Below are 25,690 nucleotides of genomic sequence, written 5' to 3' on the forward strand. Positions count from 1 at the left end.
CCATATTTTGGAGCAAGAGAGAGAGAGAGCTAGTCTCATTGGGAGGGGAGGGGTCTGGGGAAGAGAAGATCCCCCAAGGTGGGTGCTGGCAACAAGTGAGAAAGAAAAAAGGGGAAGCAGGTATGAAGATGTTCCAGAAGAAAAGCTATGGAGTGGTGATTGACCCCACGGAGACACAAGGTGTTGGTGAAGATCTTCAGAGGACTTTGAAGAAAAACCAGGAGAGGACAGCTTCGTTCAGAGAAAACTGGAGAGCTTTAGTCTGATAAAGATGTAAGTTTAGAGTAAATGGAGATGTGAAAATAGGAGCTTGTAGGCTGGGAAAAATCTCAGAAGTAGTGGAGTCTTGGAAAATGAAATAATCTACAGTGTAGTCTAGTAAATGAGCATCCATGGGAAAAAGTCAAGGAGGTCACGGAACTAAGGCCACTCACAGGAACGTGAGTGGGATGGAGAAGGGGCCTGAGCCAAGGGCCAAATTCCTTAGTGAATTCAGAGTGTGTGGCGGGTGGGGGGTGGGGGACGACTTGGGGGCCAAGGAATGTAAAGATGAAGATGTCTGAACTGAATGTCGAAGAATGAGAATGATGAGGAAGAGTTAACTAGCCAAGGAGGAAGGGCTGCTAGGCAGAGGTAAAAGCATTAGCCGAGCACAGAGGCATGCAGGAACATGGGAGCCAGGAATGGGTCAGATCATGACAAAGCATGCTAAGGAGTTTGGATTTATCCTCAAGGAGACAGGGACCTGCTCATTCCTCCTCTTCATCTCGTGTACTCATAATGTTTGGTGGGGGGTGTCTCAGGGATTATCTTTTGATCCATTTTCTACCTGCCTTTATTCCTTTGGTGACTTCATCCATTCTCAGTGCTGACAACTCCCAGATTTATACTTCCAGATTCATATATTTGTATAAGGCTGCCAACTTAGGTAGGGGAAGAAAACTGGCTAATGGGCTTTACCCACCAGGATCTGTTTTTCGGGTTCAGAAGTTCAGAAACTGTTTTATCAGTTCTCTATTCTCCTTCTCCCCCTTCCCATTAGATGGTAGTGTCAAACAAACTCAAAAAGAGTCTGGAGGCTTTGGCTAGAAACAAAGTATAAAGAACTATCAAGGGCCTTAAAATTTACAAACCAGAAACACTACTAGGCAATACGCAGAGTGCTTCAAGGAAGAAAGAAACGCTAAGAGTTCTTAAAATGAAAAGCACATTCTTTAGCAGACTCAGCCCTCCATTCTTAGCCTTTGGATTGGCCTGAGATGGTAGTCTTCTACATGTTGGTCTGGATATGTGAATATTCTTTCCTAGTCCTTTAGGGAGCAATCAAAGGGTTATCTGGATTTTTGATGTATATCCAAGTATTGGCTCAGGACTGGAAAGTTCAAAAGTTTAAGTTCCCGGGCTAGTTAAAAAAAGAATACAATTGTTTCCTCATACCTTAACCTACTTGATTTTTAGTAATTCATCAGCTTGTTTATAGTGAATCCATTCTATTTCTTCACTCCATCCCTCAGGGAAAATCAGCTTGAACTAACTAAATAAAGACTTGTGGATAAATGAAAAATCAATTTATTGTTTGTTGTTTTTATTTTCATTTGATTTTTTAAAGTGTAGAAACTATTTATTATCAGACAAAGCCTACAGATTTATTTCTTCTTGGACACACCCACAGTGCAGCCTCGGCGGCCGGTGGTCTTGCTGTGCTGGCCTCGAAGTCCCCAGAAATGGTGTAATTTTCTTCAGTCGTTGCGGGTCTTCACAGAGTTTGTTGTCCAGACCATCGGCCAGGACCTGGCTGTAGTTCCCATCCTTCACGTCCTTCCGTCTGTTTCAGAACCAGTCTCGGATCTTGTACTGGTGTGGATTTTGCATAGTGGTGATTACACGTTCCACCTCATCCTTAGTGAGCTTTCGTGCCTTCTTGGTGAGGTCGACGTCTGCTTTCCTCAAAACCACATGAGCACATCTTCACCTCACACCCTTAATTGCAGTGTTGGCAAAGGCTACTGTCGTTGCGTAGCCACAAAATGTGCTGGAACGTCTCAGAGATCATTAGAAACATGGCGGTAGCCCAAGCGGTGGTGTGTAGGCCTCCTGTGGAAAAAAGGATTGTTTGCTGCTTTTAAAAAACACCTGTTGGTTTGATTCTGATTATAAAAATAGTGCCGTTCTTCATAGAAGATTTTTAAAAATCAGAAAAGTATGAGGAACAAAATGAGAATAATCTATAACACCAATAATAACACCTCACACATATTTATATTTGTGTGTGTATAATCTTAACAATATTAGGATCACAGAGTATATACTTTTGCATCCTTTCTTGTTTTCATATTGTAAGCCTTTAGACCTTGTCAGTTCCTAGAATATTTTATTTTTACTGTCCTGGGGACTCTGTTCCCAGTATCAAGGTCCACTACAAGAAACTTGCTTAGGTGAGCGTGAAATCAGAGCAAAAGTGAAAAATAATAATTTAAAAAATCAGGTAACTGCAAGAAGAGTCGTATCCAGGTTAGGTTAGTGGGGCCATAAGCCCCTCTCCTTGCACCTTTATGTGCCTGCAGTGTCAAGAGGGAGTCCAGGGTCCCAGGCAGGGGTTTGGGGCCCAGGTGATCTCAGGGTCAACCCTATGGCCTAGTCCCCGGGAAAGGTGTCTCTGTGGGAAGGTTTTCCACTAGGCAGGATAAAGAATTCGCCTGGACTCACTGGATATCCAACAGGCATTAGCAAGCGAAGGTGTCTCGGGCTGGCCTCGTTGAAGACACGGAGGGTGGCCGTGGAGTGGGCCTGGAACCCTGCCATTTCCCGGATTTTCACTCTGGCCTGCGGCCCTCGACTGGCCTCCCTGAGTAGGGGAAGCAGTCAGTAATGTGAGGGCGGGGAGAGGAAGGGACACCGCGGGCAGGCGGGGAGGGCGCAGAGCCGGAAAACTCAGCCCTTCGTGGTTGGTGCTGGGGGCCAGGGATCCCTTTTCCCCAAAGTCCTAACCTCGAGCTCCCCGCTGGCCTTCCCCTACCGCCGCCCTCAGGGAGGAGGACAGGTCGCGTCTTCCGCTTCGGCCCGCATACAGCGACTCCTCCAGGCCTGGAACCCGCCTTAAAGCAAAATGGCGCCGGAGGCTTCAGGGGTGGGTCGTGACCCCGGACACGGTGCTGGGCCCTCCTCCCGCACCATTCTTAGCCCGGCGACGAGTGACTGGCGGCCGCGCGGGAACCATGGTCCGGGGAACGGCGAGGGCTTGGGCCGTGCTCGGCCCGGTTCTTTGGGGCTGCGGGCTGGCGCTGCAGGGGGGCATGTTGTACCCCCGAGAGAGCGCTTCGCGGGAGCGCAAGGATCTGGATGGCCTTTGGAGCTTCCGCGCCGACTTCTCCGACAACCGGCGCCAGGGCTTCGAGCAGCAGTGGTACCGGACGCCGCTGCGAGAGGTGGGGGCTCCAGGGGCAGGGAAGCTCCTGTAGCTAGGCTTGGGCATGCTTCCCCTTCACCTCGGAGCTGCGGTCCAGACGGTTCAAACGAACAATCTTGGAGGCGTGGGAGAGGGTGTCTGACGATTCTGAAGGAGGACACGTGGACGGAGGGCAGCTCTGGGACCGAACGTGTGTGGGGCGGGCGCCCACTGCCCCTCCAGTAGGGGAGGCCGAGCCAGAGCAGGGTCCATGGCATCCCGCAGGGTGGGCAGCTGGAGGAGGACGGGCTTTGGACATCTTGGGACCAGTTCTGCCCTGGCAGGCAGGACCTTGGGTTCCAGGTGCAGGTAGAGGACGGGGCTTAAAATCCAGCCAGCCAAGGATCCCACCTCGGGTCTCCCCGCTGACCTTGGGTTGGGTCGATGGAGAAGTGGGGCTAGGGCAGGCCTGTGTGCCCATATGGCGCTCACCTTTTCGACATGCTCGTTTTTAGGGCTTTGCCGCCCAGCATTCATCAAGGGAGGAAGAAGTGGCTGGGCGCCACTCATAGTTTCCTCAGCAAAAGCAGCCCGTGCACGGCCATCCTTCGTCTGTCACTTGATCATCTTCCTCTTAGGGTCTGGTCTCTGCAGATCCTTCTTGCTTCATTCAGACCGCACTGTGGCCCTGGGCTCACCGCCTTTTGTGGAGAGCTTGGTGCTGGCTGCCTTCAGAAAGAACTCGCCTCACTAGCCCTTGGACACAAACAGTCCTAGCAGTTGATCTCTCGTCAGCAAGTTATCCATCCGTTTAGTCAGTATTTATTGAGTTCCTACTATGTGGCAGGGCTTGTGTCATGCTGGAGATACAGCTGTGAAGGACAGAGGAAATGAAACACTCCTCTCCTCAGAGGTCACACGTGCCAAATATCAGATGTCTGTGGGAAAGCCAGGCTGCTGCCAGGCTCACTGAGCCACCTGTCTTGCTCCTGTCTTGCCTTCTACCTGAGGTGTTCAAGGGATTGTCTGTGGGGCGGTATTCCGTGGGTGCTGGCCCCAAAAGGCCTTCTCTGACTCCTAAGATAGTCCTCTGCCACTCTCCACACTTCTCACAGAGCTGATCAGCTGACAGCAGAGGCCTGTTCACCGTTTTATTCCTGGCACCTAGACCAGGACCGTAGGTGTTCACTGTACACTGTCCATTGAACGAGTGAGTGCCTGAGGTCTCCTGCATGGAGTCGTGAGAATTAGATGAGCTCCATAAAAGGCATAGGTCACTTCATGGTAAAGAATAACAGTGGTAGTGTGGCCCGGAATGCCAGGATCTGGGAGAGGCCTTCTTAAAGGCAGGGTTGCTGGGGGATCTGGCTTCTGGGGAAGGGGGCTGCCTGGGCCCTGGTCTTAGGTGGTCTGGACCTGATCCCTACCCTTCTTTCCCCAGTCGGGCCCCACCCTGGACATGCCGGTTCCCTCCAGCTTCAACGATGTGGGCCAGGATGGGCAACTGCGTGGCTTTGTTGGCTGGGTGTGGTATGAACGGGAGGCAACCCTGCCCCAGCGATGGACTCAGACCTGGGCACAAGAGTGGTCCTGAGGATTGGCAGCGCCCAGTACTACGCCATTGTGGTCAGTGCAGCAAGCAGCAGGCAGGGCGAGTGGGCAGGTGCAGCTGCTGAGCACTCTTGGGGCTGCCTTGGGCTCTCTGGCTCCCAGCTATTCCCTGACAGCTTGCCTCCTGGGGTGGGTGCGGGGGGTGGGGGGAATACACATTCCCCACACTGGGGTCTGTGCCCTGGGTCGGGGAGGGTTGCCTAATTTCCATTGGAGCTCCATTCCTATTATCAGGCTGCTGAGGTAGGTGGCAGCTGGGAAGACACCTCTCAGTGATGGAGTGCCTGAGATGGCAGCACCTGTTCCTCATGCTCTGGCCTGCTGTCCCCTCCCCATATCTCCCTGTGTCTGCAGTGGGTGAATGGGGTTCATGTAGCAGAGCATGAGGGGGGCCATCTTCCCTTCGAGGCTGACATCAGTAAGCTGGTCCAGAGTGGGCCCCTCTCTTCCTGCCGCATTACCATCGCCATCAACAACACGCTCACTCCCCACACCCTGCCACCAGGGACCATCGTCTACAAGACAGATACCTCCAGGTGAGCAGCACCTGCCCCCACATCCCAACCCCCACCCTGCCCAGCGGTCTTCCCACTAGGGCCAGAGTAGCCTTAGCAGATGTGAGGTTGACGTCCTCAGGGCGAGGCCCCAGTTGGCCATTATCCTCTCACCCTAGGTACCCCAAAGGTTACTTTGTCCAGAACACAAATTTTGACTTCTTCAACTACGCGGGACTGCACCGGCCTGTGCTCCTCTACACCACACCCATCACCTACATTGATGATATCACTATCGGCACCAGCGTGGACCAAAACACTGGTAAGGGCTCCTGGCAGGATCTGCCCTCAGCCAGGCCCACAGTGGTCTGTTCCCTGTTTGGAAAGTTGCCCCACGAGAAAGGCTCTCCCAGCCTCTCTTAACCCTCACAGGTTCCCATTTACCTAAGAAACTAAAATCCAGCCTGTGAAAGCTGGCAAGGGCTTCAGAAATACCCATCTGGTCTGACCTCATTTTGTGAGGAAATAAATAAAGCCCAATGAAACGTAGAGCTCGCCTAAAATCACATCGCTCAGGATACATGGGGATCCCATGTCCCGTCTCCACTCTGCTGCTCTCACTCAAGCCCTCCTCACCACAGATCAAGCTCAAGAAATAAACAGTTGTTGGCTGGGGTCTCGGGGCCTAAGTGGACTCCTCAAAGTGATGGCTGCAGGGTACTCTCATCTGTACAACCCGGGACATGTACCACCTTTTTGGTTTGATCTCCCTTGTCTCCCACAGGGCTGGTGAATTACCAGATTTTTGTCCAGGGCAGTGAACACTTCCAGCTGGAAGTGTATCTTCTGGATGAGGAAGGCAAAGTCGTGGCCCAGGGGATGGGGGGCCAGGGCCAGCTGCAGGTGCCCAGTGCCCATCTCTGGTGGCCATACCTGATGCATGAGCATCCTGCCTACCTGTACTCGTTGGAGGTAATGGTGATTAGCACCGAGGCTATGGGAGGCCTTTTGCCCCTATCCAGCAGCCTTACCTGGCTTCAGCAGGGCTACAGAACAGGTGGGCAGGCAGGCATGGTCCTCTGAGCTTCCTAGTCATTTGAATTGAAGTGTTCCCAACCTGATTTTTTCAACTTTCGGTGTGGTGGCTCAAGTTTGAAGAGCAGGCTCCAGGGGGAGGGTGGGTGAAGGTTCCTCCTTGCTAATGCCAGAAGCCTGTAACTTCAGCATCTCTCTGCTTGCGGTGCCAGAGGAGGGCCGCCGTGGTTTACAAGGGGCCTTCCAGCTGATGGGCAGGCGATGTGGGGCCATCGAGAACGCTTCATGCCAGTGCTTGGCTTTTCTAGGTGAGGCTGACTGCAGAGACGGCAGCTGGGCCTGTGTCTGACTTCTACACTCTCCCTGTGGGGATTCGCACTGTGGCTTTCACAGAGAGCCAGTTCCTCATTAACGGGAAACCTTTCTATTTCCATGGGGTCAACAAGCATGAGGATGCGGATGTGAGTTGGGGGTCCCTGGGTCCCTGTGGGGAACATTTCTCATCTTCCTCATACTCCCTGAAGCGGTTGAGGGCAGCTCAGAGTAGTTAAGCCAACTGCTCAAAACCGCTACCTGATGGGGCCTGTGGTTGGGTTGGATAGAGGGCTCTTGAGGGTCTAGCTCTAGAAGGAAGTGCATCGGACAGAGGCAGGGGGTCATTCTACTCTGCTATCTCTTAGATCCGAGGGAAGGGCTTTGACTGGCCACTGCTGATGAAGGACTTCAACTTGCTTCGCTGGCTTGGTGCCAACTCCTTCCGCACCAGCCACTACCCCTATGCAGAGGAGGTGATGCAGCTGTGTGACCGCTATGGGATCGTGGTCATCGATGAGAGCCCTGGCGTGGGCATCACGCTGAAGTGAGTGCCCAGAGCCCACACTGCTCAGCCTGACTAGCTTGGTAGGCTATGACATTCTGCCTTTCTTCACCCTGCCTCACAGTGAGAGCTACAGCAATTCGTCTCTGCAGCACCACCTGGAGGTGATGGAGGAGCTGGTGCGCAGGGATAAGAATCACCCAGCCGTTGTGATGTGGTCTGTGGCCAATGAGCCCACTTCCTTCCTGAAGGCTGCTGGTTACTACTTCAAGTGAGTGCCCTCTCCTGCCCCAGGCTTAGTCATAGGAGAGACCTCACCTTTGGCCCAGCTCAGCCTGGGCATGGGCTATGCGAGAGTCAGCATCTGCTCCCAGCCCGCACTTGAGAGAGTGTATCCATACCTGGTCAGTTCAGGGGAGCAAATCCCTACCCACCCAAGTTGTGATTTCAACTCAGTGATACCCAGTGTCCCCTTTTCACACCTGAAATGAAATCCAGAGTTGACCCAGCCTACTTATACACATAACTTCAAATGAAAAACAAAGTTAGGCATGGTCTAACTAACTGTGATATAACCGAGAGTTATTTATAGAATAACACGTGAATGCATGGGCCTGGCTCCCCAGAGACCCACTGAAGGGGTCCGATGCTTGCACCTACATGTGGAATCTCCTGAAAGCATAGCTACAAAAGCTGCAAAAGTGCTGCGTTGCTACTGGTACCATGAGCAGTGGTCCCTTCAGTGCTGCACATTTCCAAAATGGCCAACCACTCTAGATAAAGTTCCAAACAAAACCGAGGATAATCTCCCCTCACTTTTAATGGCATCTCCATTCCTGAGAAATAGAGTGTGTATTAAACTTCGAAAAAACACTGCAATGCTTTGGTTTATGTGTAAAGTGGAGTTAGGCTTTATCAGACCAGCTTATCTACAAAAACGGGTTTTTCAGTGACGTGTATTCCAACTATTGTAAAGTTACATCGTTGGACAGGACCAAGCCACTGAAGTTCATGGTCCCATTCACTAAAGGCGGCATTGCAAGGAAAACAAACACCACTTGGGGGCAGTGTTCCCGAAGTCGGAGGCCTGGCCTTGGGGCTGTTCCTTGGTTCCTTCTCTTTCTTACAGTTGTGCAAGTGTCACTTGGCCTGGAGAGGGGAGTTATTTCACTTGCTGCAGAGGCAGCAGAGGTCATCACAATACTCCCTGAGGCAGACATTGCGTCCTAGTTTCAGGGAGTGCTTTGGGCTGAGTCAAATCTGTGAAAGGCTCCGATGAGTGACCTACCTGGGCAAAGGACAACTCCGAACATGCAGTTCCAGAGTGCACTGGGCCACCCCTGGTGGTTCAGTTTTTATTGTGAGGGTGAAGTGTATGTAGGCTCCCAGGAGTGGGTGCCTGAGGTTCCAGGTGGGCCTTTTTGGGAGGCGGAGAGAAGGGGAGATGCATGATGTCTGGAGCAGCAGGGACAGCGCAGGAGATGGCTAGAGCTACCTGGGCTGGAGGAGCTCAGCTAGGCTTCGAAGCTTCCCAGGTGACAAACAGGCCATTTCAGAGTGTGGTTTTGGGACTTGAGAGTAGGGGTACTGTGCTGGCCTGTGGAAACTACTGCCTTCAAATGAGAAGAGCAATTATGGGGAAAGGATGTAAAGGAAAGAAAACTAGCTGTGAGGAAAGAGAAGAGACAAATAGGCTTAAACAGTGATTGAAGGTGACCTGCATGGGGGAAGCCGCAGACAGTTTGCTCTGTCAGGAAGTCTCTTCTTCTTTTTAGGGAGTCTCTTCTTGTCACCCCTCCTTGGTTAGTGCGATTCAGCATAAATGCCATTTCTTCAGAGAGTCTGTCACTGACTGTCTCAGTTTTGTACCTGTTACTGTCTCACAGAACCCTCTTTCCTGCTACCACTTGTAATTGCAATTTGTAACGTTCGTGCAAGTACCCTACTTCCCAGTGCTCCATGAAGCTATAGATGGAGCTGTTAAAGTCTCTGGTGAGCGCCCGGCACACAGCACATAGCCCATAGCCGGCTTCCTAGCACACACTCCCTAATTATTCATTAATATCTATCCTAATCCACACCCCATCCATTTCTATTTTCAAGAGCTTTTTTCAGAGATTCAGAACCTGGTTTTTGGCGGCACCCACCCCAAGGACCTCGGCTTAGTGTGCCTGCTTGCCCCTGCAAGGTGGCCCCCTCTGTGGGCGTGGGTAGGATTTGGCAGGGAGAAAGAATGATGTCAGGGAACATGATCTAAGACGGGAGGAACATGTTCATTTACCTAAAATACACTTAGAGGTAGGGAGGAGAGCAGTGCTGTTTTGTTTGTTTTGGGAAGATGGGAGGGAGAGGATGAGAGGTGAGTATCTGAGAACTCTTCCCAGCCTGATGCAGGCTGTCTTCTGCTCTCTGTGGACAGGACGCTGATTGCCCATACCAAAGCCTTGGACCCCTCCCGGCCGGTGACCTTCGTGACCAGAACGGACTATGACGTCGACCGAGGGGTGAGCCTGGAGGTTCCCACACGGTTCTCCTCTCCTCTGCCCTCTCTAGTCCTTCTCTACTGCTTGCTCCAATGAATACCACGTACGGTATAAACCTTCTGATGCGGGGCCCCGGGTCGTTAGGGCACACAGTGTGGGGCCCTGCGTAAATAGGGGAACACACTGTATGCTGTGAGCCTTATGACTGCTGGACCTGCTGCATTTGGGGAACACACAGTACAGCATGAGCCTCCTGACGCAGGGTGGGGCCTCACGGCAGGAGGGGAACTCTGGGGCTAGCTCTGAGGAAAGAACCACAAGCCGCCAGTCCAGCATATTCGTAGACGGTCTTTGGGTTAAAGATAACTAACTACCTGCTTATTCACAAGGCAGTGTGGCTTCCTAAATCCAAGGAGATTTAATTTATTCTCAGTTCAGACTCAATATTTTATACGCCTCAGTTTAATTTTATGCACGTCAGTTTATTATAAATAATAAAATGGCAAAGTTTAAGGGAGCTGATTGTCAGAACAACTAAGGAAAGCTTTTTGAGAGTCCAGATCTCTGGATTCTGAGATTCTGATTTAGTCAGTCCGGGGTGGGAATCTGAGTTATTAAAAAGCTCTTCAGTGATTCTAATCATCAACCAGCTTTGAGAACCACTGACTAGATCCAGATTGAGAGTTGGAGAGAGAGGCTCACACAGCTGTCTGGACCACATGACCTCACTCACCATCCGTGGGCACAGCAGTCCCTCAGAAACAATGTGTTCAGTTGCACTAGAGCTGTAAAACGGGACCACGAAAAGGTTCCTTCATTAGGAAGCTGAAGGCCAGTACTTAGGAGGAAAGTGCTACAGAAAGAGAAATCATCTAAAGAAAGAATGGATGAGAAAACACTGTATACAAATACAGATTGTGAACACTGTCATTTTAACATGCATGGAAAAAGATTTGTAGCCCCGGCACTCCTTTGCCATCTCTTGAGAATACCCCCTTCAAAGAAGCATCACGACTGGTAAAACGCGTGTAGTGCAAGGCAGCCCTGAGTGTTCTCGGGGCGTGAGTGGCATCTCCTCCCGTTCTAGTCTTTCACGTGGACCGGGAAGCCTGCGCCTGGGCACCCTATTCCTGGCCTCATCTGGTGGGATGTGTGATCCTTGCGCATCTGTCCACCCAAAGGTACCTCCCCCAGCTTTCTCTTTCTGTCTGCAGTTTTCCACCACTGCAGTTTGGAACGTGGCCACAGTCTCTTTGGAAAGACAGACCACATCAGTCCCAGTGCAGGCTCTGGAGACAGGCGTGTGTTCAGGTGATGTTAGAGACTGGACATTGGGCTGTCGAGTCTTTGCCGCTCAGTCCTAATTACCGCATAGACCTGCGGCAGTCCTGCCCCATCATTTTGGCTACTCTGGTAGTAGGGAAATTTCCAGCCACCTGATGGCCCACAACACTAGTTCAGGAATGGTATGGCAAATCGAGATTCTTTGTAAAGACAAAAAGTGCATCTACCCCTCAGCTGGGAACATTTCTCCAGGGCCAGGTGAGGGAAGACCAGCGACAGAAACACTACCAGGAGAGGAACAGAATCCAGTTGGGATGGGCCCTGGGCTTCCACTGAGGCCAGCTCAGCTCATCAGGTGCCGGCTCTGCCTCTCGTAGCCCTCACAAGAGCCCAGCTACAGCCAGGTCAGGAGCATCAGTTCAGAATTATAGACTTGCTCCATTCAGGTCACTTTTTGACTTATTTCCTGCACATGTAAGTGTCTGAATTCTTTTCGACCTTCCCTTCTTACCTCCTCTGCCAGAAGAGCCCCCGGGTATGAGAGTCCTAACACTGTATTATGCAGTCTTCTGCTTCGTGAACAAGCTTTAATGCTCTTGTCCTAGGCACCATATGTGGACATCATCTGTGTGAATAGTTACCTCGCTTGGTATCAAGACTGTGGGCACCTGGAGGTGATTCAGCTGCAGCTGGCAACCCAGTTTGAGAACTGGTATAGAAAGTATCAGAAGCCAATTATCCAGAGCGAGTATGGAGCAGATGCCATTGTAGGGCTTCACCATGTAAGTAGTGTAGAACGTTCCGGTTTTTTTTGTTCACTCTCTTAGGCAGTGATGTCACTCATTGCCCCAGGTTAGAAATGTGCTTCCTTCCCCATCCCTTACTTGTCCTGATGCTCTCCCTGCAGTTCTTCAGGCTTACCTTGGCCTGCCCCTCTGCACTCATGGCTGCCCAGGACCGAGGCCTTTGGGTGACTTGCTTGAGGCAGCCTCCTTACTGGCCATGTTTCCTTGTTCCCACTAGCTTTCCAAATAGTCTTTTGAACAAGTCCAAACCTTGGAAGTCTGGTCATTGGCTTCCCCTGGCCTACAAGACAAAGCCCTAATCCCTTGTCAGGGCAGTCAACGTCTTTGTTCTCTGCCCTCTCTGAGGTCTTTATCCTCCTCTGCCTTCACCCTTTGACACTGGACTGTTTTTACTATTCCCAATGGTGCCTGTTCTGGCTTTGGCTGTTCCTTCTGCCTAGAATGCCCTTGTTAGTACTATAATTGCCAAGCAATGGATTCTAATTCCGTGTTCAAGTCTCAGCTTAGACGTTTCCTCTTTGGTGAGGTTTACCCCACCTGCCCCAGCCAGAGGAAACTGTCCCTTCTGCTTGGTCTCTGTCTCGGTGTTTCTCATTGTGTACTGTCATTATTTCTTTGGCTCTCTCCTTGACCAGACTGTGGGCTCCAGGAGGGAGACTGCATCTTATTTATTGTTGCTTTCTAAGCTGTCAGTAGTGTTCAGCACACAGCGGGTGCTAAACAATATTTGTTAAGGGAATGGATGAAATCTTGGAGCAAGTTTTTGTCACTAGCCTTTTTCTCATTGTTTTGTCCATTTCCTCACCAAAGATATGCTGCTTTGTCTTGTGAGGATATCTTCATGTGGATTCTCGAACCACAGCCAGGCACCCTTCTCCACCCCAGCCAACTCACACTGGCCTGTCACAACTACTGGGATTCTTTGTTAACACATATTTCTTAATATGCTTGTCCTTTGTATGTTGAACAGCTAGCTACTTGGACTGTATTATTCTGTTCACACCCTTAAATTCATCTTGCTTACACAGAATGTCACTTGTACAAACCAATAAAGGGGGAAAAATAGCTCACGAAGACAGTGTATATGCACATTTGTTCTCCCTCTTTGGAAAGGTGTAGCCAACTCTGAATTTTTAAGAAACTCTGAAAGAGTCTAGGTTAGCACCGTCTGATAGAATCTTTTGCACTGATGGAAATGTTCTGTATTTCTGCTGTCCGAAAGGGTACCCACTAGCCACATGTGGCTCTTGAGTACTTGAAATGTAACTAGTTTGACCGAATGATTTATTTTAATTTAGTTTTAAATTTAAATAGCCATTCGTGACTAATATTAGACAATGCAAGGTCATTTTCATTAAAACCAAGTAAGAAAATTTACATTTTGCCCTGTCCTCCAAATCAGCTTTGGAACTGGAACAAAACATGGCTTAATTGTAGAGTTATATTTTCAGTGCATCTTATATAGCATTTTAATCCCTCTCATTGGAAAAGAAAGCCAAGAGGGTTTTGTTCTCTCACAGATGGTCAGAATGCTGCATCCTTCAGCATCTAAGGCTTGAGCTTCCCCCCAATTTCCCTTGTGATGGAAACTCACACCCAACAACAAGAACTCAGACCCAGGAAAATATAAAAGATTACTATATCCTAGTACAGGCTGCATAGGAACTTCTCATCAGATATTGGATGAATTCGTAGATGTGGCCTTCTGCTTTTGTTTCGGATAGCCTTCTCCTCACTTGGCAGGTCTTAGCTTAAATAATTCCTCAGGAAAGCTTCCTGTGGCTCCTTGTCTCAATTAACTCCTCCTGCTAAACATCCCCCTGGCTCTTGCTTTGCACTCTTTTTATTTACTCTCATTACACTTACAAGTTGTGTCTTTCTTGCCAGATTATAAAGCCTGAGAGCAGGGAAACTCATCTTTCTTGTTTATCACTCTCTCTAATGCCTGCCATATTAGCAGATAGGAAATAGTTATTTGTTGAATGAATGAATGTGCTAAACAGCAGCTACTTACCCAGACCAGATACAGATGAATCTGAGGTGAGTTAAATCTGAGTCATACTAGTTCTCAAATTATACACTTGCGGCTACTTAAAACTTGAGCTTCAAATTTATAATTCAAAGACAGTTTTACTTCACCGCACTGGCGAATAGAGATGGAAAAGTAAGATAAAGCAAGTATCAAATTATATTTATAAATAGTGACTAATTAAGGTTGTTTAAAACGTTTTTTTTCTCCGGGCTACATCCTACCCTGGCTGTGTCTCTACACCAGCACGACTGAGTCCTGCAGTCAGTCACTACAGCCCACCTTGAGGACAGATATTTTGGTCATCATCACATGGATCTTTATTTTCATTTGACATTTACAATTCTGCCAGTTCTGACTCTTAAATTCTCTCTTTGCCTTGAATTCCAGGATCCACCTCTGATGTTCAGTGAAGAGTACCAGAAAGATCTGCTAGAGCAGTATCATGTGGTTCTGGATCAAAAACGCAAAGAATATGTGGTTGGAGAGCTCATCTGGAATTTTGCTGATTTTATGACTGACCAGTGTAAGTGGCAATTTGGTGAGGGGAATGTGCCATTTCTAATTTTTTCACATTGGCCTTTCAGTTCAGGACATTTGGTTGTAAGAGCACTGGAAACGAGAGAGAAAGCTGTTTAGTCATTGTAAGTTACATAGAGAATTTCCTAGGAAAAGTAAGTTGCATTTAGCAAACAGCATCACTTGCCTCCTTTCCAACTCATTTTATGGTAAAAGAAAATTAAAATAAAAAAATAAGCAAATGGGAGAGACTACCATTTTGAGGCAAAATGGCTAACTTGCCTTGTCTGTTTCGCAGTAGTAAGGAAAAAGTTGACTTCATGTTGGGTTTACTTGTGAGATATGCTCATTATTCCAGTGTAGGGTACAAAACCTGAGAAACGTAAGACAGTTCAGTCTGGTTTATATTATTCACTTGTACAAGGCAGGTTCATCGAATACAGGGATGTGTCAAAGTGTTTCGAATGTGGGAGCGTTTAAAAGTCTTCAAAGGGAATACCATCTGTAGTCTTTCTCAAGCGGGGATAGATGAGAGCTACTTCAGTTAAGTTCCAGATGAATGTTTCTCATTTCTTTTTACATCTCTAGGTTACTAGTTTCTTTATATATGATAAACTTAGGATAGCATTGGCGGTGGGTGTGGGGAGGATTTGGCGGTAGTGGGAATTCCAGTACTTTACTTATAGGGAAAGACAGGTTTTTGGAAGGTTCGAGTTGAATTGAGAATTAGAATGGAGAGGTGAACAGAAGGCAGAATGAGAACAGGAGCCTCTATTCTTCTTGGCCAATAAGATTAATGACTTTTGGAGATATCTTGGATGGCGATCTAGTTTCATGAATAGGTGCACCGGCTTTGTGTAGTGAGAAATTAGCTTTGTGACCTTGGACAAGTTACCTAACCTTTTCATAAACCCGTAAAGTGGGGAAAATGCCTACAACCTTTCAGGTTGATATAGGAATGCCATTTGATGAAGTGTTTGGCACAGTGCCTGGCATCTGCTTATCGTGGAGGAAATTATGGTCTTGAACTTATTGGTGGGAAAGACTTCCTTTTCATTTCATAGAAGCTGTGGTTTCACTAGCGGGTGGAGAGAAGGTGTTGCTCCCTTCCCAGCTTCAACTCTGGCAGACCAACTACCAGAAGTGGGAACTTGGCTGGAAGTCTGCCTGGAAGGACTTTGAAATCTTGTATGAAATCCTACCTAGGCACCTTTGACTGGTCAGAAGGCTAGCTCCCATTAGGAGAGTTGTCTTTCCAAGGGTAACTTTTTCAGGCAGCTGGCTACCCATATATTTTAAACCTAATTTTGCAAGTAAGAGATAAACAATTTTGGACCTTTTCCTGTAACAGATGAGAAATTAACACACCAGGGAGCTGAGGTGTTTTGTGGGAGCAGTAGTAGATAAAACTTTAGCCCATTAAGTGGCCATATTAGATACCATTTCACCAAGCAACCATAAACTGTAAGAGGATATTTCTGTTTAGTGTCCAGCTTGGCTCCAGCTTGGCTCCAATTTTGCCCATCAGAAGTCATCTGAAACAACTTTTGCTTATTTCTTTTAGCACCACCGAGAGTAATGGGGAACAAAAAGGGGATCTTTACTCGTCAGAGACAACCAAAAGGTGCAGCATTCCTTTTGAGACAGAGATACTGGAAACTTGCGAATGAAACCAGGTACCATTGGTCAGCTATGAAGTCACAGTGTGTGGGAATGAGCCCATTTACTTTGTAATGGAAGAATTACCTCTTTACTGACACCAGCTCTGTCAGCCCCGTCTCCCCAAGTAAGGGGTGAATTTCCCAGCAAACAGAGAAAGTGCTTCCCTGGACCATGTGGTAGACCAGAAAGTTTCCTGTCTGGAGTTTGTAGTAATTTGCTAGAGTTTGTGAAAATAAAGGCTTTTATTGTATGGGAATAAAGAGTTGGCTCAGAAGTGACCATAAATTGAATGATCTGTATTGCTGAAAAGCCTCTGAAATTATGTGTCAAGCTGTTTTGATAGCCTTAGCTGTGTGGACTCTTGAGAAACCTCTGCTTCAACACTCACGCCACATGCAGAGATGCAGGTTACAGTCTGTGCTTGCACAGGAATTACCCTGCAGCCTTAGGGCCTCCTGTGCTCATGTAGCAAACCAGGCCAGCCTTGACTGGGCGAGTGAGAGTGAAACACAATGGCTGTAAAACTCCACAGATGGGCCGAAGTCCCAATAAATTTACAGAAAGCGATGTGCTGCAATAACGAACAAAGTCTATATACTAGTTTCCAAATAGTTAAGCTGACAAATAAGCGTAAAAGAGAGATGAGAGCTGAGACATGTCTGAATCAGAAGGGAGCTCCAAGGTTACCAGTTTTTCCAGGACGTTGTTCCAACCTCAGCCATATAGTCCTATCGTGACAGAAATGGACAGATGGGCATAAGAGCCCACTGGCCTCATCATAACCAACTCCACTGAACATGAGACCTCTTTAAACAGGCTGGAGCTGTAGACAAGTACAGTTGACCCTTGAACAACATGGGTTTGAACTGGTGGGTACACTTTATATGTGATTTTTTTTTTCTATTACTATATAGTTCAAATCCATGTTGTTCAAGGGTCAACTCCACAAGTAGGCTTGCATATGTGGAGGGCCTAGCAATACGTGGATTTTCAACTGTGCAGGAGGTTGGCACCCTGACACCTCATGTTCAAGGGTCAGCTGGACTCCAGGCCTTTGTACTTCTGGGTGACAACACCTGCCCTGCTCCCAGAGGGTGGTCTTTCCTTATGGAATCATTTCTCCTCTTCACAGGCTCCATGAAGGCAAGTAAGGTACATTATTCCTAAGATTTTGGTATTCATCAATCCTGGTTTAAAGCTGAATGCTTCTGAAAAATACTTATTGGTATCCAATTAAATCGAAGACCATGAACCAATACAGTTCTTAATACAGAACTCGATTCACTTCTCTTTTGGTTGATCCCACATGTCTCAACACATGCCCCCTTTTAGCCTCCCTTTCCAAGCTCCATGAAAGAAGCTAAAGGTAATTTGACCTCATTTTAGTGGCCATCTTTAGATCACTTTTTAGAAATGAGAGCGTAGTCAGTTCAAATAATAAGTTAGGAATTCCAAAGGTTGCTTGCTTGCTTGCTTGCTTGCTTGCTTCCTTCCTTCCTTCCTTCCTTCCTTCCTTCCTCCCTCCCTCCCTCCCTCCCTCTCTCTCCTCTCTCTGTCTGTCTCTCTCTCTCTCTCTGTCTCTCTCTCTCTCTTTTCCTACCCAATGTAAGTACCTTGAAGGAATCAAATTTTGTGTTCTGGTTTAACGTCAAGGAATAATACAAAATATTAAACATAACAGACACACTTAAATATTTTATAAATTTCTTTTCTTTCTTTCTATTTCTTTTCTTTCTTCTCTCTTTCTTTTTTTAATCTTAGAGGAGTTCATAGCTTCATTGGACATTGACTTGTTTCCTTTCAGCAAGAGAAAAAGACCCAAACTAAAGTCTACATTTTCTTGTAATACTTAACATACATCATTACTACATATTTACACTTCAATAAAGTACAGTTAAATGAGTACAATAAAGCACAGTTAAATAAGTACAATAAAGCACATTACTTGTAATGTTATCAGAAAATCTGCAAACAAGCCCATTCTGCCTTAATTCACCAGCTAGCCTTGTATTTATTACGACTTGACAGACTCATACAGATCTCACCTTCCATTTTTTAAAATTTGATCCAAGCACCAGATGTAACCAAAATCTCTGGAACTATGAAATAGTTTTAATCACATGGGTCATTTTCCATGCAATGATGCCTACTATATAAAAGCCCTTTCTCATATTCTATATTTAATCTTCGAGTTTTGCACAAAACAGTTCAAACCACAGTACTTAGGAATCTCAGCCAGTAGGTATAGAATTCTATTACGACGATGTATTGCTTACATATTTTTAAAAATGTGAAGATGTAAAATAGTTTGGTCAATTCTGATAATTAGTAAACGTTGTTAATAACATTTATTTTTTAAATAAAATATTCAACTTAACATGTAAGTACAACCTCAGTGCTGCTAGAGATTGATTAGTTTTCTTAAAAGACCCACAAACCTCCAAACTATGACAGAGAGGATCTTGGATTCACCTCAAGAATGCTGGAGAGATGGACAGATAACTCTTTGAGCTAAGTCTTCCTTTCTCCTAAATGTAACACTCTATTAAGAGAACTATGGCTCTGGGAATTTCAGAGGACACCTCCCCAAGGACTGCTTAGACAGGGGCAAGACGCTAACTCACATGAGACAGCTTCGTACCAACCCCCCAAAAATTTACAGTGGAAGAAATACCTGCCTACTTATGGTAGGATTACAGTGCTCAGCACAGTTCCCTGTTGATAGAAAATGTTTAATAAATGGCTGCTTTGTTAGCCTGGTGTTCTACCCTTTTGTACCAAAGAAATAAATCAGCAAACCTGATATTTCTTGCTCACTTGTCAGGGATTTTTCTGTCTGTTACAAAAATAAAGGCATCATAATAATGAATTAGACCTTCAAGCCTTTTTTTGTTTTCTAAAAGCCAAGACAGCCCATTCATTACCCCTTTACATTTGCCCTTTAACACTGCCATTTACTGCAGAATTTCCCCTAGTGTTACACTTTCTACTTCATAGTTTACAGTTGTTTATTGTTTAAACTGTTCACTTTCTAATGAAACCTGGAGGATCACTATTTTCATGAGTAGGCTACCTCAAAGTACAGAAAGAATGTACTGTTTTTGAGTTTTCCTGTAGGCAGATAATTACATTTAGATGAATTTTTAAAATATTTTTAAGTTTTCCAGTTATAGTTGGCATACAATGTTATATTTGTTTCCAATATACAACATAGTGATTATACATTTATATAATTTCTGAAGTGATCACCACGATAAATCTAATACCCATCTGATTAGTACCATACATAGTTATGTACAATATTATTGACTATATTCCTTATGTTATATTTAACATCCCTGACTATTTTGTAACTATCAGTTTGTACTTAACCCCTTCCCCACTTTCACCCGCCTACCCCAGACTCTCTCCCATCTGGCACCCCTCAGTGTTCTCTGTATCTATGCGTTCATTTGTTTCATTTTGATCCTAGATTCCATATGTTAATGAAATCATATGACTTGTCTTCCTCTGTCTGACTTACTGCACTCAGCACAGTACTTTCTAGGTCCATCTATGTTATTATAGGTGGCAAGATTTCATTTTTTTTTTTTATGGCTAATAGTCTATTGTATATATAACCATCCCTTCTTTATTTATTTGTATATATATATATATATATATATATATACCATCCCTTCTTTATTTATTCATCTATTGAGGGACACTCAGGTTGCCTCCATATCTTGACTATTGTAAATAATGTTGGGATGAACACATGGATGCACATCTCTTCAAAGCAGTATTTTGGATTTCTTTGGATAAATACCCAGATGTTGGAACTACTGGGCCCTTTGTCTCTTGTTATAGCCTTTGTTTTAAAGTCTATTTTGTCTGGTGTAAGTATTGCTGCCCCAGGTTTCTTTTTTTTTTCATTTCTGTTTTGATGAAATATCTTTTTCCATCCCTTTCCTTTCAGTCTGTGTGTCTTTAATCTGAAGTGAGTCTCTTGTAGGCAGCATATGTAAGGGTCTTGTTTTCTTATCCATTCAGCCACCCTATGTTTTGATTGGAGCATTTAATCCTTTTACATTGAAGTAATTTTTGATATGGACTTGTTGCCATTTTATTATTCATTTTATATATAAAGAAATATATTTAACATATAACATTATTTAACTATATTAATTATATAATACATATTAATATATAAATAAATGTATATATTTAAGAAGCCCCTCCAACATGTCCTGTAATAGTGGCTTGGTGGTGATGAACTCCTTTAGCTTTTTCTTGTCTGGGAAGCTCTTTATCTGTCCTTTGATTTTAAATGAGCTTTTTGGGTAATCTTGGTTGTAGGTCCTTTGTTTTCATCGCTTTGAGTATTTCATGCCAATCCCTTCTGGCATGCAACGTTTCTGTTGCAACATCAGCTGACAGTCTTATGGGAACTCCCTTGCAGGTTACTAACTGCTTTTCTCTTGCTGTTGCTAAGATTCTCTCTTTAATCTTTGCCATTTTAATTATGATGTGTCTTGGTGTGGGCCTCTTTGTGTTCATCTCATTTGGGATTCTGCATTTTCTGGGGCTTGTATGTTAATTTCCTTCACCAGGTTAGGGAAGTTTTCCATCATTATTTCTTCAAATAGATTTTCAATTCCTTGCTCTCTCTTGTGCTTATGATATCCCTGTGATGTGAATGTTCTTACGCTTGATGTTGTCCCAGAGGCCCTAAACTAGCTTCATTTTTTTTGGATTCTTTTTTCTTGTTGCTGTTCTGATTGGGTGTTTCCTGCTACCTTGTCTTCTAGATCACTGATTCGACCCTCTGCTTCATCTAATCTGTTGATTCCCTCTAATGTAGTCTTCATTTCTGACTTGTTCTTTTTTATGATTTCTACCTCCATTTTTATATTTTCTATATCTTTGTTAAAGTTCTGCGTTCATCTACTCTTCCCTTAAGTTAATAAAGCATCCTTATAACCAGTATTTTGAACTCTGCACCTAGTAGACTGGTTGTCTCCATTTAGTTGTTCTTTTTCTGGAGCGTTGTCTATTTTCACATGGGACTTCTCTCCCTATTTGGCTGCCTTCCTGCATTTGTTTGTATTAGGGAGGGCTCCTAAGTCTCCCAGTCTTCAGAGAGTGGCCTAATGTAGTAGGTGTTCTGTGGCAGTCTTCCCTGGTCACTTGAGCTGGGTGCCCAAGGTGTGTCTGTGTGCCTCTCACTGTAGTTGAGCCTTGGTTGCTGTTCGCACACCAGTGGGAGGGACTGACCCTCAGGCCGATTGGTTGTGAGTATTGGCTGGTGAGGGGAACAGGATTCACTTTAGCAGGACTCTGGTACCTGCCCAATCTGCCCTTTGAGTGTGTCCGCCTCAGATGCTGCCCTGGGTAGTGCTCTGGCCTTATCAAAGCTGGTCACTGGGTGTGCAGGCCCAAGTGCCTCTTGGGAGGCACCCAGCCACAGGCCAAGTTCAGCTATAGCTTGTGCCCTACCCGGGGCCACCTGGCAAGAGTCAACAGGCAGTCCGTAGATGGCCGCCACCTGTGCTGGGCTGAGGTGCCTTGGGATGCCAAGCTGGGAACTGAGCCTGGCTGCTGCTAATGCTGGGCTTGGTGCTGCTCAGCAAGTAGCCCAGGGCACCCTGAAGCCAGATGCTGCTTGTTTGGATTTTGTGAACCTTTTGAGAAATTTTAGGGAAGTCCACAGCATAAGCCAAGATGGTCCATTTGTATGGAAAAAAAAACACTGTAGACGGCTTGGGTGGGCTGGCAAAATGGAAGGGACAGAATCTCAGGAAATCACGTGGGCGGGGTGACCTGTGTTAGTCTGGTTTATGGAGCCCAGAGGTGGTGGCCGTCTGCCTTTGCGCACCAGATGTGGGGAGAGCTCAACAAAGGAAAATGGATACTGCCAGCACTTCTGTTTAAGATAAAGCTACCCCTCAGTCCTCGCACTGAAGTCAGACAATCCAGTTCCTCCCTGTATGTCCCTGGTGCTACTCGAACAGCTGCCCTAGCGCTTGAGCTCACAGTGAGAGTCCGTCACCAAACAAGTCTGTGTGCGAGCCCTTTAAAGAGAACGTCTGTGACTCCCACAGCCCTCTATTTCTCTCATCCACGATCTCTGCTGGATTTCACAGCCAGAGGTTGTGGGGACCTCTTTTCCTGGGCTGGGGTCCCAGCGTGAGGTTGGGACCACACTCACTTCTCCAGGGGGAACCTCTGAAGCCGAGATATCCCTCCCCATTCTCAACTGCCACACGCGGGACCTACCCATTTCGCATCTCCACCAGTCTGGAGGAGGTGGAGGTGGCCACCTCTGTATGTCCCCAGTTGCAGGACTTCTGTTCAGCCAGACCTTAATTAATTCCCAGTGAAGATTATTTTTTAGTTAAGTTGCAATTCTGATGTGGTCATGAGAGGCAAACAGTGTTTACCCAATTCTTGGATCAGAGCATTTTTTTACCTTTCCCAATCTAGGTGTCTCATTCACTTTTGATGTCTTATCACCATCAGAGTTAATGTGAGTTTTAAGGCTAATTTTACTTTCAGGCTTTTAGTCATCCTTTATCTTCTATTTTCCTAAAATCATATCCCAATTGGGTAAAAGGAAACAGAAGGGTAAATTTTGAAAAGATGGTTTCGGTTTTCAGACCTTATAATTCCTATGTTGCCTTTTAATATAGGAGGGAATGTATCCTTGCAAAGAGCATTTCAATGATCAAGAAACAATGTATTTGTAAGGCACATTTCTTAAGTCCTAAGGTTCTAGCACAGAACACATTTATTCAATATAATATCGCTAAACTGTATTTCAAATGGATTCACCTTTCTTGCAGATGTTACCTTTTTAGAAAAACTGTAAGCTTGTAGTATTCAAGGTGAGCTAAAGTAAAGCAGTGGAAAAACAGGTGATTAATACATTCTGTATGCTTACAGAACTGAAAGCAGTAACTCCTTTTCATTAATTCTTAACAACTACATACCTCATAAACCTACAGAATTCCAAGAACTGGAATCTCTAAGAATTTAGTTTGTGTCTTGTATAAGTTACATATAATTTAAGAAAAGAAGAATCAAATCAGTATACCTGTAGAAATGAGGTTACTTCAAGAAGTTTATGAGTGAATTCATTTCTGCTTCTTTTTTGAAGTGTTTATACTTCAGTACAAGAACGACGGCAGCACAACTTCCACAGGTAACTTCTACATTTATTTTATACCAAAAAAGTTATGTGCAACAAATAAACATTCTTACATATTTACATTTGGTTTTTACCAGTTAGCAAAACTGTCCTAATCTCTGATAAAGAATATTCCCATCTGTATTAGAGAGGAAATCTGCCTAGTGAACTCCATTTTAAATGAATGTTTACTCTGGAGTTTAAAGCACTAGTAATAAATATTGATGGAACATACTATACAGATCATATACCTCATACTTAGGCCATGCTTAATACAGTTTTACAACAAAACGTTACACCTTTTCTGAGCCAATTTGTCAAAAACATGTTTAATTAAGTAGCCTGAACTCTCACCCCTCCCTCCGTTTTGAAGGGTAGTTCTCACAAATTAGGAATCATACGTGCTGCCTAACATGTTTGAATAGAGATGTTTTGCCAGTGCTTGCATGTTTGGGGAAAATACATGAGGACAAAAGGTGCATATTAGGTACTCCTTCCCAAATAGGTTACCAAAAATGATAGTGGGTTTCTTGTTGGCATCTGTTTAATACTGATTTTCACGATCTGTCAGCATTCATGGGTGTCAAGCAGTGGTACCAATCTAAGGTATGAAGTAATTGCTGAAGATAACTTTGCACTTTTGCTGAGAGTCTTAAAAATAAATATAAATGAAATATAAGCAAAGTAAGCCAACAAAGAGTGTAAATTTCACTGTAGCCTTGGTCCTGTATCCTACCTAGTATTAGATCCAAAGATCTCTTGTACCAAATGACAGATCTTTGTCTCTTCATATGAAAATAGTCAATGCTTTCACCGTCTTTAAAAGTAGTGGATTTAAGGAGAGGCTATATACATCAAGTAAAAGTAATTCCCGGCACACAGCTAGTTAAACCTGAGTTATTTCTCCAGAAGATTACCCTCACTGACAGCAACTAGCTGCAATAAAAACAAACAAACGAAATTCTCCAAACCACCTAGATTACCTAGAACTGATCATTTAACCACAACCTCTCTTATTTATTCAAATGATGTGACTATCAAGTAAATAAGAGGCTTCATTTGTTACAAATTATTTCAAAAACCGAGAAGCACGGAATTTCTGCTCCAAACAGAAATTTATTTTCCCTAATCTGCTCTTCAATGTTGGTGACTAATAATTTTGCAATGTTTAACTATTCAGTCTAACAGTCATAACAGTCCTCAAATTTTATAACACAGCATTTTCCCCACCTCTTCTGGTGTGGCATAGAGGGTGTAGAGGGGTCCCTAAATTCTCCCAGGGCAAAAATACCAAATAACACACACCAGGGTTCTTTCTGTTGCTTACTGATATAATGGCATTACAATGCTATTGTTTCAGGCAGAACGTGTTCACTGCTCAGTGAGAAAAAGGATATTAATTCTGGGTCATAGGAATGTGGCAAATTTTTTTATACAACTTAAACAGTGGTGTTTTCTCCCAGGCTTAGGAAAGCAAAGGAAAACTTGAAGGGTCTGGCTGAACATTTTTACATTTTCTCATCGAGTTTAAGACATTTGCAAAAATGCAACATCAAGACAAGCTTTAACTACACTCTGCTGATTGATACAAAATATGAAAAATCATATTAAACTGAGACGGGAGGAACCTATTTAGCACAATCAGTGCTATACACACCACAGAAGTCTTAACCATCAAGCCATTTCCACTATAGCTTAGAAATGAGAACCAGTAAACAGTTGGTAGAACTGGAAGCACTGCTACAACATGACCTCATTGCACAGTTCAACTTCAACATTAGGACTTGTTTCTCCATAAACACGAGACATCTAATCAATGTTTTCACAGTTCTTTAACTAATTTTAGAAATAAGAACAAAACAGGCATCAAAATATTCACATTCATGGGAAAAACATCAGCCTGGATGAAATCTGAATTAAACGATCTGTTATAAAACTGGTTTAAACTCAATAGTTCATTACAATTCAGATTTTATACCTGCTGTGGGCCAGGAGAATACACTGCATCAATTATGACAGTTGGAAACAGCTGCTGACTTTACACATATGTTACAGAGTAGAACCTGTCCTCTCCCTTCAAAAAGTAGGCAAATAAAGCACTCAAATCACTGGTCTACTTTTAACATGATGATTAATTGAATCGGAAGCAAAAACATTGCTACCACTTCTCAACCTAAGAAATAGAATGATCATACAGAACCTTTCTACAGAATGCAACTCATCTACATCATGCTAAGAAAGGACATTTCTGCCCAAGTTCAACACACAATATTTGGTTTGAGATTTAAGACAGAAGGCACTTTTAACATTTTGATATCAGATGTTAACCATAGAAACGGTGTCACAATTTCATTTGGGTTTAATGAACTCACTTTAAAAATTCTGCATTGTGTATGA

General features: G+C 45.1%; 1 protein-coding gene and 1 long non-coding RNA gene across 2 annotated transcripts; one reads left to right on the top strand and one right to left on the bottom strand.

The window, feature by feature from the left end:
- Positions 1–1,568: 1,568 nt before the first annotated feature.
- On the bottom strand, positions 1,569–3,077 carry LOC111735585. Its single transcript, XR_002778856.1, has 2 exons — positions 2,989–3,077; positions 1,569–2,094 (listed from the first exon to the last, which is right to left on the bottom strand). It is a non-coding gene; the product is annotated as an uncharacterized LOC111735585 (long non-coding RNA).
- A 28-nt stretch (positions 3,078–3,105) lies between these two features.
- Positions 3,106–16,420, top strand: LOC105311411 (beta-glucuronidase-like). The gene is given in 13 exon segments (XM_011387393.2): positions 3,106–3,425; positions 4,827–4,950; positions 4,953–5,011; positions 5,351–5,532; positions 5,670–5,812; positions 6,275–6,462; positions 6,834–6,986; positions 7,206–7,384; positions 7,467–7,613; positions 9,762–9,846; positions 11,715–11,891; positions 14,335–14,470; positions 16,028–16,420. Coding segments are annotated over 13 exon segments (1,953 nt in total). The 5' UTR covers positions 3,106–3,215; the 3' UTR covers positions 16,198–16,420.
- Positions 16,421–25,690: the final 9,270 nt, after the last annotated feature.

Source organism: Pteropus vampyrus, unplaced genomic scaffold (genome assembly GCF_000151845.1).
Source record: "Pteropus vampyrus isolate Shadow unplaced genomic scaffold, Pvam_2.0 Scaffold1000003844, whole genome shotgun sequence".
NCBI lineage: Eukaryota > Metazoa > Chordata > Mammalia > Chiroptera > Pteropodidae > Pteropus > Pteropus vampyrus.